The following is a 12,390-nucleotide window of genomic DNA, read 5'->3' on the forward strand; positions in this document are numbered from 1 at the left end:
AAACCTTCGAGCAGGGGACTCTGCAAATCCAACACAAACAAAAAAACCCAATGTCTGAATTCACAGAAGATTTCCTAAGCAATAAACCTTCACTTCCATTTTTAGATATTGACCAAAACATGGAACCAACAAACCAGTATGCAGACGAGTTCAATATTCCAAGTGTCGTGGAATATCCAAGCTTGAATTTCCACACCTACATGCCCTTCTCAAATGACACTTACTTGTTCAGCAATCAAGAACCCGAGTTCACCGCCGGAAACATGATCGAAAACTTTCCAAAATTACAAGTTCATTCCATTGTTACAGATGGAAATGAAAGCAAGAAGAGAATAGCAGTGGATGATGCAACAGAGAGCAGCTCCGGAATCTCTACTACCCCAGTTTCTGAAACCGGGGTCAAGCGAAAAAATGTAACTGTTTAAATCTTTTTTTTTTCTCAGTTTTTTTTTAATTTGTTTTGCCTTGTATAGTTCTCAGTTTGATTTTGTTCGTGTGTTCGCAGAGCGCAGAAAGAGGAAAGAGGGTCAAGAGCAATGAGAAGGAAGATGAGAAACCAAAGGAATTTGTTCATGTTAGAGCCAGGAGAGGCCAAGCAACTCACAGTCACAGTCTAGCAGAAAGGGTACTTAAATTTGCTTGTGCTTCTTCGTTTTTTTTCTTCGAGCGATATTCTAATTCAGTGACCGATAAATTTGTTAAAAACATTAGTTCTTGGTTTTAATATATGTTTATTGAATGTCGTCAATCAGGTTAGAAGAGGAAAAATTAATGAAAGGCTGACATGTTTGCAAGATATTGTCCCAGGGTGCTCTAAGGTAATTAAGAAATTTGGTAGCGTAATTAAGCATATGTGTTTAACTTAGTAAATTCAAGAACCATAAGTCTAATTTACAAACGCGCTAATGTAATTACAGACGATGGGAATGGCGGTAATGTTGGACGAGATAATTAATTATGTTCAGTCCTTACAAAACCAGATTGAGGTAATTAGTTTAACAATAATCAAATTTTCCTTGTTAATAATTTGTTCTTAATTATCTTCTCTGGAAAATCAATGTTTGTTCTTTGTCGAATATTTCAGTTCCTATCTATGAAGCTAGCCACAGCAAGCTCTTTCTATGACTCCAACTCAGAGACTGATGTTACGGAAACAATGCAGGTACAAAATATGAAAAAGTTTCAGTAAAAAAATTTTGGTGACGAGGGATGGAATTCTAATTTTGCGCGATCGAAAAGTAGTAACGTTTTTTTTTTGTTATGTTGCAGATAGCAGGAGAGTTGGAGAGATTGAAGAGAGAAGCTGCAGGATATGGAGGATTTGGTGCTAGCTTCCACTCAACATCTTCAGCTTGGTCCCCCTGAGACTTGAAGATGCTCTATCTCCCATATCCTACTCCTCCTACGGTTCTAATGTTATGATTTTTGTCCCCGCTTCATGCTAAATATGTCTGCCACAAGTGGAAAACCAAAACTTGTAAAACCCTAATTTATATGTTGGGGGAAATTTATTGAGATTAATACAATGCACACAGTTAAAAAAGTTTCTCCCTAGTTGTGATTCTCTAACTATAATCAGTAATTATTTGTATGATGCATAAATTGGCTGTGCACTAAATCCTAATTACGTACTTTAATTTATCAAAAGAGAGATTCAAACTCGGCTACAAGAAACCGGACATACTAGGATAATCAAATGACCTATTTCATGTTTACAAAACCGACTTTATGTTACGTAGTAAAGTCATGACTCATAAACATAAGGGGTGGATAAACACTAAGCTGTCAGTTAAAAGGAATGCTAAGACAACAGTTGGATGATACATGTTGTCTTGTCTCATGTGTTAGAACAACATTTAATTGCCATCAACTTGTACATATAAGATCATGGGAAATTTGGAAAATTTAGACATATTTCTTCTAATATCAAGAGCAACGTAGATGCAACATGGACGTTAAGGTTATCGTGCGCCGTCTAGTGTTTTAACTATTCACATAACATTGCGTGATTGGTTTGAGATACTTTCACCTTAGCGTTTTATCTTCTCTTTCTATATCAGCTTTAAAATATCAAAACTTGGAAGCAACTAAGTGACATTAATTTATTGATTATGACTCATGAACCGAATTGAAATGTCACAAGCTTGAAATGACAACTGAAAGTAACCCATGGAGTCCATGAAATCTCATGGAGGTTGCCAATTCATGAGGTGAATGATTGGGGGGGAGAGAGAGAGAGAGAGAAATGTGAAGTTTTTTGTCTTCAAGTTTTGTTTTGAAAAGAGGGAAAGATAGGTGCAATGCATCCATGAAACTTGGAGGGACATAGGACAGCAAGAATGGGCCAAAGCATGCCCTAAAGAGCATGGGGGCAGTGTGGGATCTCCCAACTTCTCTAAAAGGATAAGTGCTTATGAACCTCTCTCTCTCTCTCAAAAGCAAATTTTTTTTTCCAATTTGTTTTCTCCTCATATCCCAGTCAATCTTTCTTCTTTTCTTTGACCCCTCTTGGACCAAGTCTATTGAAGCAGTATGCATGAACAAAGAGGAGGAAGAGGACTCAAGGGTCCCCCCTCAAAGCGTAATGGAAAATGGATAGTGCCATATATTCCCAAATTGGATTGAGGAGATCACATATTAGGTGGAGTTGGGAATGTACCAATAACTTAATATGGGCAAGTTCAAGGCACCTAGATTAGAAGCTTTTGGAGTGGAAGATGTTAGCTTGTCAAAATACCCACTAAATTATGGCAAAACTAAAAAATAGCACAAAAAGGAAACCTAAGTATGTGCATGCATCTCATAATATTAATATGCATAAACCTCAATGTAATATGATTCATCACGAATCATCTCATCGTCGAGTGTCTCAAGATGGCTTATGGTGATGTGGTAAAGAAGCATCATCATACTCAAATGGTAATGCTTGTATCAATCTTAATCAAAATCGAGATCTATGTTTAAATTATGTTTGAAGGTTGTAGATGATGGGCAAGGAACCTCTCTGGATTCTTTTCACCAAGTCCACCAAGGCATACAATCCGGATCTTTGAAATTTGATCAAATGGCTACAAACAAGGGCTCACTTTAAAAGTTCTAATAACTTTAGCCGTTTGATCAAATTTCAAAGGTCCGGATTGTTTGCCTTAGTGGACTTGGTGAAAATGATCTGGAGAGGATCCTTTCCCGTAGATGATTATCACATGCATGGTCAAAATGTCATTTTGTGGTCAACAAAAGTAATTTTTAGGATGTTTTTGTCCCGATTTGTGAGCCTCACATGCAATTTATGAACATGGACAAAACTAGACTACATAGATGATATGTATAGTTTGATCAAATGAGAGTTTCTATCATGCACATGGCCTACATGTGCATCAACATAATTGATGAAATCTCTGCCACTCGTTTTCATTTAAAAAATTGGAAGGTCGAGATTTAATCAAATATGTTGATGAGCAACCCATGCGCATGAGAGAAACTATGTTGACCTATATGGATTAAGGACTCAAGAAGAATTAGGGGTGTGTTCGAAAAAACAGGAAAAAAAAAAAAAATATCGCACAAAATATCAAATCAAAATAACCAAATTGAATTTCTCTAACTGAACTTAATCGAATTCAATCGGTTCAGTTTCGGTTTCAAATGTTAGGACACCCACTGAGCCGAACAAAACCAAACATTTAAACCCATAATATTACGTTGTTTTATGTTTTACACTAACCCTAACTAACACACCCCTCGTCCCTTCCTTTCTTCAGACTCCAAACTTGATACCTTGCCTCCAGTCTCCAGATTCCAAAGTTCAAACTCGATACCCCGACCTTGCCGCTCACCCTTCAAGCTCAGAACATCATCCTTTAGACGTCGCACACCTGACAGCTCGTCCACTTCGCTCTCTGTCACCTCGCCCACCTTGCTCGCTGCTGCGCTCACCACCTCGCCCAATTTACTGCGATATTGGCCTGCATTTTATTTCTCAAGAATAAAAAAATTCAACATTATTAAGACATGAAAGCAAAGCTTTTTTGTTCACATGAAAAAAAAAAACCAACAGGAATTAACTAAAAATAGAATTAATTACAATATTTGTCCTTAAACTTATATTTGTATTTCACTTTATCTCCAATTTAGTTTATCTATTTAATAGTTTTTCACTTGTGTTATGTGACTCACTTTAACCATTCTGTCATACTTTTGTTTATTTGATTGTCAACTAAAATGTCCAGCTTTACTACAATGAAACAGTTTAGCAAATTGGCATAATGACTAAAGTGGGGATGTGATACAGTTAGAAGGTCATAAAATTTAAAACTAAAGTGAAACACGAGTATAAATCAGAAGATTACTATAGTAATTAACCCTAGAATAATATCAATAAAAGTTAGAGAGGTTGAATGCTATGAATATCAATAATAAATCATAGAACTCTCCTCAATCCACCGTGTTTGGAGTTCAAAATCTCTTCTTCTCCTTAGAGTAGTTTAGAGTACAAGTATCGAATGTATTAAAAAAAGGTTCCTGAGATTTGCATAACTCATCACTTTAGTCCCTGAGATTTGAAATTAATATAATTATCATTTTGGTTGGATATTGACCAGATACTTACGTAGTTTCTGAGTTCGTTAATTATAGGTTTGGATTAATATCTTGTTTCCTTTAGTGATCGATCAGGGGTAGGCATGTAAGCTTTTCTTTTACAACAGATTGCAGGTGGGAGACAACTGCGTAATTTCGATCCCTCCCTGAGGCAAGTACAAACAAGGATTCGGAGTCATGGATTCCAACAGACACAAAGCAGTGGCAACAACCTCCATTAATAACCCCTAGGCCTATTAAGTCAGTGAGTAGCCAACCTCTATCTGTGCAGTTGTATTTGGAACATCCAAGTTTATCTGAACCAAAGCCTTGAAAGGGGAATACCAGTGTTCATAGCATATGCATGCACGCATGCCGTTTAGCTGGTATTGGCTTTACCTAATTTACTTTTTAAGTCCTTCAATGTGATAGAGAATGAACCGTTTTGTCTTGATTTTGCATGACCAGTACGACACACGTCCCTTGAACATACTGCTCAAGAAGTAAATCTCGCTTGCTTGCTGCATTTAGCGTATAAATCACAGTAAGTGTTTACTATTGATATATGTTGTCCAATTAGGATGAGATTACTCAGTACCGACGATGTAGAAAGTTAGTGGAAGATGAAAGGTAGAAAAGAAGCACAACACTTTAGAGCAAGCTGGAGGTGATTAGCTGAGGGGATTGTTGTTTGTGCTCTCCCACATCCTGCACTCGTGTGCACTGTGCAGCCGTGTAAAGACCGAGTAATAGATTTTTTATCAAGGGGGTCACAGAACAACAGTTAAATTATGAGGAACCGGATCCTCTCCGGATCCAAAGGAACTGAGTCCAATGATCAAATGATCCGGACCATTGAAATTTGATCAAACGGTTATAATTATTATAACTTTTAGATAAACCTCCTATTTGTAGTCGTTTGATCAAATTTCAATAGTCCGGATCATTAGATCCTTAGACTTAGTTCCTTTGGGTACAAAGGGATCCAGTTCCAAATTATGATGCACCAGTTTTGTTTTATATAATATAAAGTTAGTAGCATTAAACTCTAAACCCTAAAAGAAAGACTCGAATTAATTAGTCAAACTAAAATAATTTGTCAAACTAAAAAAACTTGTCAAACTAAAAAAATTAGTCAAACCTAATAACATGGCGAAGAGCTAAGAGCAAGTCTACCTCTAAAAAATGCGTTGTACTCAACCTATTTAATCCACTAAGTGAACAGAAATAGACCCCATAAAAAATAAATTGGCCAAATGCTCTCCATCCCTAAAAAATGCGCTGGCACAAAGTATAAAAAATGTGTTGGCACAAACGATCTCCATCCTACAAAATGCGCTGGCACCCAACCCATTTAAAATATTATTAATTTTTTTATAAAATAAAAAAATATTTTTAATTTCGGATAGAATTTTTAACCAATATTGTCACACCACATGTCATTATTCAAAGGTACTATTTTGGTTGAAAGTGTTGAAAATATTGAAATGTGGTGTAAGATGAAAGATGATGGTTAGGTATTTATAGAAAAAAAATAAATAAATAATTTTTTTTTTCTGAATTTTTAAACATTTTTTTATTAATTTTTATTAAGATAATTAATCTGAACCGCTAGATTTAAAAAAGAATTCAAATCCAACAGCCTAGATTGTGCCACGTGGCTAGGCGATGAATTTTTTTTTTACCGTTAGAAATCCAACGGCTCAGAAAACTAGTCGCTGGAAATCCAACGATCCATAATGAACCACGTGGCATCCGAACCCTCACCCTTGTTGCGCTTGCACATGCGGGCCCCCGCCCGCTTTTTCTTGTCGAAACGGCCACTCATTCGTGTTTCACATGCGCTTGGTGCAAAAAAAAATTAAAATCGCTTGTGACGTCACATAGGTAGGGCCATGGCTTCGCACATTCTAGGCCGGCCTATGGGACGGCTTAGGCTGGGTGCCAACCTATTAGGCTGGGTTAGAGCACTTTTTATGGGTGTCGGGCTATTTTGAAGGCTGTGAGCCGGCCTACCCCTTTGGGGTGGACTTACTCTAAGGTGCAGTAGATGGTACAATGCTGTCAGTGCATGTGTTAGCTTCATAACTTGCCACGTGGCGGTTGTTTGGATCAAAAGAGTAGATAGTACAACCATTTGCATCATCACTTGGTCTTTTATCTTAGAAAGAGATCTTCTCTGGATCTCTTTCACCAAGGCTACCGGATCAAGTGATCCGGATCTTTCAATTTCATCCAACGGCCCACCTGTTTTGATCTCTTAAAAGCTATAATAATTTTTAGCCTTTAGATAAAATTTGAAAGACTCAAATCATTTAATCCAATAGCTTTGTGGAAGCGATCCGTTCCAAGATAAAAGACCAAGTGATGATGCAAATGGTTGCACTGTCTACTATTTTGATCCCAACAACCGCCACGTGGCATGTTATGAAGCTGACACATGCGCTGACAGCATTGTACCATCTACTGCACCTTACCTCAGGGAATCACAACCCTGCTCCTACTAGCCAGAGGAGTATTTTGGATGATGAAAACTCTTTTGTCACAGTTGCCGCGAATTCTGTACTTATCTAACAATCTCAGTTTCCCTTCGAATATAATACAATAAACCCCCGAACCACGACACATTTATGATCTTCCACACCTTCATACGTGGCTGCTCGGACCAATTCTTCTTTTGCTTCAATTAATTTCGCAAATTGGTGATGTTGGTTCGTAGATTTTGGTTCCGAGCGTGTAATCTGAGGTGGGTTTGCGGAAATGTTGCAGAAATCTGAAGAATTTCATCGGCAAAAGCTGAGATTGCTGAGAAAGCGGCGGTCTTGAATGTGCATTTTACGGCAAGTTGTGTTGTTTTTGGGTGTTATTAGTTGCTGGGTTTAGTTTGGTAGTGGGATTTGAGAATTAGGTTTGATTAATTTTGGTATTGTGGTGAGTAATTTAGAATTGGTTTGTAGCAAGTTGAAGAGATTGATGATGTTGTTGGTAGAATTTTGGTGTTGGGTTTTCGGATTGCAAATGATTTTTTGATCTGGTGGTTTTTGTGAACTTTTGCTGGTGTTGCAATTGTTTAAGTTTCTTATTTTTGCTATGAACTTATGATTACTGAAATCTTAATAGATTGAAAGAGTAAACTTAATTGACTAAAATTTGCTTCTTGTAGTTTCTGAATTTCGTTGCGAACTTATGATAAGTGAAATCATAATACATTGAAAGAGTAAACTTTACTTTACTATTGTAAAATGTCATTCTGGTTGAATGTGCTATAAAGTGATGGGGGTATTGAGGTTTTGATGAACAAAAATTCCAAAGTGAGCAGCCTATGTAGCGCTCCTTCCATCGATTTATGTTCTTTTAGTTTGAGAAGTGCAATATTTGGACAGTGGTGTTTGTGAAATTGGGGTCCTCAATCAAATTTAAGAACTGTGACATATATGGTAATTTGCTCCTTTACAGTTTAGACACACAGTGAGGGCAAAAACTAGGGATGGCTGTGGCAAATATGCTCGAGAATTTTGTTAGAGATGGATCCTTCAAATGGTTGCTTGGAGATCGAAGCGCTTATGATGAAGAATTGGAGGATATGGAAAAATCTCCTTCTGCCCAGACGAATTGGGTTCCAGAGCTATCTCCAATTGCAAACATAGTTGTCCGAAGATGTTCAAAGTAAGTTTTCAGCTGTTCACCTGATACTCTGTCAACTGTTATATTATCACGGTAAAACTGGATGAAATATGTGCAACTTATGTTTTTCGCTCCTTTGGAAATTATTCTTTGTTGTTGGGAACTTCATATGAATCACAAACAAAATGTGGTAATTAGTATCGAGAAGTGATTTTCTAATGATAACAAACAAATGATGCAGAATCCTTGGTGTTCCTACAACTGAGCTTCGTGAAGGCTTCAATTCTGAGGCTTCTGAATCTATAAAGCATCCATCGTGTTATGCTAGGAACTTTTTGGAGTACTGCTGTTTCCGAGCACTTGCTCTGTCCACTCAAGTAACAGGTCATCTGGCTGATAAAAAGTTTCGACGCTTGACATATGACATGATGATAGCTTGGGAGGCTCCGGCTGTTTCTAGCCAACCTTTACGAAATGTAAATTTTGTTTTTTCTTTTTCATTAGAAGCTTATTTCTTATATTGTAGATTCTTAGATATTCCTATCAGTACTGTACATACAGTATACAATCTCTAATCTTATGTTAAATTTTTTTTTTATCAGACCTGTTTTGACTATGTGTAAATTATAGTTTGGGGTTCAAGTGATTCTTTGCACTGTAATGCTTCTATTAATGTCAACATGTCCTCGTTTTTTGTGCAGTTAGATGAGGATTTATCCGTTGGGTTAGACGCTTTCTGTAGAATAGCTCCAGCAGTTCCTATTATTGCAAATGTGATTATCAGTGAAAATCTTTTTGAGGTGCTTGCGTCTTCAAGCGATGGGAGACTTCAGTTGTCCACATATGACAAGTACCTAAGTGGACTAGAAAGGTACATTCTCTCCTATTGAGTTTGCATTTTCTTCCTCTCTCCCCTTCAAACTTGCATTTTCTTTTCTTAAATTTCAAAGTTCAAATTTATGGAATTTCTGGAAGCATATTTCTTGTACCGCGTATCAGACGCTCATATCTTGTCCTACGATTTTGAAATTTTTCTCGTACAGAGCAATAAGAAAAATGAAAAGCCAATCAGAGTCATCACTTCTTTCTGCCATGCGATCATCAAAAAGAGAGAAGATTCTGGAAGTGGATGGAACAGTCACTACCCAACCAGTTCTTGAGCATGTAGGAATTTCTACATGGCCTGGTATGTCAATGGATAGTTAAACAATTCAAATATCTTTGTTGGTTCATGTCCTTGTCAGTTCGTATTATGGATTTACTACACATGAAGATTATTAATGCCAAATTAATTGTGATGTTAGCAGGAAGGTTAATTCTGACAGATCATGCACTTTACTTCGAGGCCCTGCGTGTTGTATCTTATGACAAGGCAAAACGATATGATCTATCAGATGACTTAAAACAGCTTGTGAAAGCTGAGTTGACTGGCCCATGGGGTACTAGACTGTTTGACAAGGCAGTCTTTTATAAATCAATTTCATTGTAAGTGAAGCATTACCTTTTATTTTTGGTGCTTTTAGTCTCTACACTTGATCTGCCATGTAGCTATAAAAGAAAGTCGTCTTCTTAGGACTTGATTATCAACTTTCAGTAGTGTCTTTTCTGTAGATCAGAACCAGCTATAATAGAGTTTCCTGAGCTGAAGGGGCATACACGTCGTGATTACTGGCTAGCAATCATACGGGAGATTTTATACGTTCATCAATTTATAAATAAATACCAGATCAAGGGGATAAAAAAGGATGAAGCACTTTCAAAGGCAGTGCTTGGAATTCTGCGACTACAAGCAATTCAAGAAATTATCTCTCAAACTGATTTATGCTACGGGGGTCTTCTAATGTTCAATCTTTGTGATCAGTTACCAGGTGGAGACTTGATACTTGAAACCATGGCAGATTTGTCAACTTTTAAAAAATTAGATAGGTCTAACAATTCTAAGCCAGGAGGTGGAATGTATTCGATCTCAGCCTTGGATATGATCTCTAACTTGGGATTTGCATTTGGAACAAGTTCTAATAATTCTGTTGAGGCTGGGCTTGCCGTGGGTGAGATAACTGTGGGAGAAGTTACTTTGCTGGAAAAAGCAGTTAAGGAATCTAAAAGCAACTATGAAAAAGTGGCGCTAGCACAAGCAACAGTAGATGGAGTCAAAGTGGAAGGGATCGATACAAATTTTGCAGTGATGAAGGTATTTGGTTATAATGTAATGTTATTTAAGGTTTTATTTAGCCTATATTCTCTTACATAGCTTATGAGTTACTCCATTTTCTGGCAACGTTGTCTAAATTTGTTGAGTAATTGCAGGAGTTACTGTTTCCAATGACGGAAGTAGGGAAGTGCCTGCAATCTTTGGCATTTTGGGAGGATCCATTTAAGTCTTTGCTTTTCTGTTGTGTTTTCACTTACATCATTTGCAGGTAAACTGCGTGAAATTTCATTTTCTTCCTTTACTGGTTGATCTTTAATTTAGACGTAGGGGGAGTGCAGGAAAAAATGAATATTTAAAAAGCATGATTATCGCACATGATAACAGAGTCAAACTTTGATGTTGACTCAATGTAACATGGTTTTCAGTGACAGAAACAAGCCCTCCAAATGAAAATTCGTAGATACTAAATTTTTTGGAAACTCCCTAAATTAGAACACGGGGTAGCTAGAGAAAAAAATACAGTTCAATGGGATTTCTCATGGTCTCGATTCTCTAGCGTTTCTTTCCACACATCAAACCGGTATGAATTTTGTCTGTAGACTGACACACGTACTTTTCAGGGGATGGCTGAGCTATGCCTTTGCATTGACGCTCGTCTTTATCGCGGTCTTCATGGTTCTCACTCAATATTTTAGCCAAGGAAAGTCCACTCACGAGGTTAAGGTGTTAGCACCTCCAGCGATGAATACGATGGAGCAGCTTTTGGCTGTTCAGAATGCAATTTCTCAAGCTGAAGAGGTCATCCAGGATGGGAACGTTGTTCTTCTCAAGCTACGTGCCTTGTTGCTGTCCATTTTTCCTCAGGTTCCACTCTCTTATTCCTTGCTCGTTCCTCCACCTTTCTACTTCAGTTATATATACTTTTAGCACATTGACCGTGGATGATGAATGATTCTGTGTAATGATGATCAGGCGAGTCAAAGATTTGCGATAGCTCTTCTAGTTATGGCTTTGGCTCTGGCTTTCATGCCCGTCAAATATATTGTGCTATATATCTTTTTGGAGACTTTTACGTGTTATTCGCCGATGAGGAGATCGAGCACGGAGAGATGGATGAGAAGATTGCGAGAGTGGTGGTTCAGCATACCAGCGGCGCCCGTTATTCTTGAAAGAGAAAGGGAAGAGAAGAAGAAGAAATGATGATGTAACTATTTGCGAAATGTATTATATATGTCCAGGTAACGTTTTTCTGTACTACATAGAGAGAAAGTGTGTGTATATCTTTTCAAGGAAGTCGAAATAAGCTCCTATATAGTATGAGATTCAAGGAAAAAAGAAAGAAAATAAATAAATAAAAAGGTTTGTTTGTCCAATTAATTCTTAATTTTTTTATCTGCTTCTTCTCCGGCGCAGTCCGCCAGGATAAATCGTAAAGCTGCTTCTCCGGCGCAGTTCAAATGATCTAACAGAGGTGGCCTGCGTCCTGCTGCCATTTTTGGATCGATTAAAGTCCATCAATTTTCATTTTTCCAGAAAAGGGTGCATAAGGGTGGGCACACCTACTACATTAATTTAATCTCAATTATAAAGAACAAAATTTTAGGGGGATGTATTCAATCGGGATTTTGAGGAGTTTTAATTCTTTTAGTGAATCTAGGGGTATTCAATCAGGATTTTAAGTGATTCTTTAAAATTCAATGTGTATTCAATCATGATTTTAAAATAATTTATTAAAATCCTTAGAAATCCGGGTGTATTCAATTAGAATTTTAAAGAAGTTTATAATATTTCAGGTGTATTCAATTAGAATTTGAATTTAAAGAATTTGGAAAAGTTGAGAAATTAGAGGGAATTGGAGATATTTTGTTATGTATTTTAAGCATCCACAAATCTCACATCTCCCATGAGATTTCGAGGAAATTGAATCAAAATTTTATATGAAATCTCTACATATTAGTTAAACTTTATAAAAATTCCTGAATTTATAAATCTATTAAAATCTCTTAATTCCCAATTGAATACACCCCTTAATTAGG

General features: G+C 37.0%; 2 protein-coding genes across 3 annotated transcripts; both read left to right on the forward strand.

Moving 5' to 3' along the window:
- LOC137709696 (transcription factor BEE 3) lies at positions 1-1,547 on the forward strand. Of its 2 annotated transcripts, XM_068448679.2 has the most exons (6): positions 1-413; positions 506-625; positions 753-818; positions 918-986; positions 1,085-1,162; positions 1,270-1,547. In XM_068448679.2, exons 1-6 carry the CDS (start codon positions 51-53, stop codon positions 1,363-1,365), a joined length of 792 nt encoding a protein of 263 aa, XP_068304780.2. In that variant the 5' UTR covers positions 1-50; the 3' UTR covers positions 1,366-1,547. The 2 variants fall into 2 exon arrangements, with proteins under 2 accessions (XP_068304780.2, XP_088551446.1); XM_088695320.1 differs by lacking the exon at positions 918-986.
- A 5,521-nt stretch (positions 1,548-7,068) lies between these two features.
- LOC137710672 (uncharacterized) lies at positions 7,069-11,727 on the forward strand. Its single transcript, XM_068449762.2, has 10 exons — positions 7,069-7,418; positions 8,035-8,244; positions 8,444-8,678; positions 8,904-9,073; positions 9,246-9,388; positions 9,510-9,687; positions 9,814-10,393; positions 10,510-10,622; positions 10,975-11,218; positions 11,327-11,727. Exons 2-10 carry the CDS (start codon positions 8,066-8,068, stop codon positions 11,552-11,554), a joined length of 2,070 nt encoding a protein of 689 aa, XP_068305863.2. The 5' UTR covers positions 7,069-7,418; positions 8,035-8,065; the 3' UTR covers positions 11,555-11,727.
- The last annotated feature ends 663 nt before the right edge of the window (positions 11,728-12,390 follow it).

Source organism: Pyrus communis, chromosome 6 (genome assembly GCF_041283825.1).
Source record: "Pyrus communis isolate YQ-2024b chromosome 6, ASM4128382v1, whole genome shotgun sequence".
NCBI lineage: Eukaryota > Viridiplantae > Streptophyta > Magnoliopsida > Rosales > Rosaceae > Pyrus > Pyrus communis.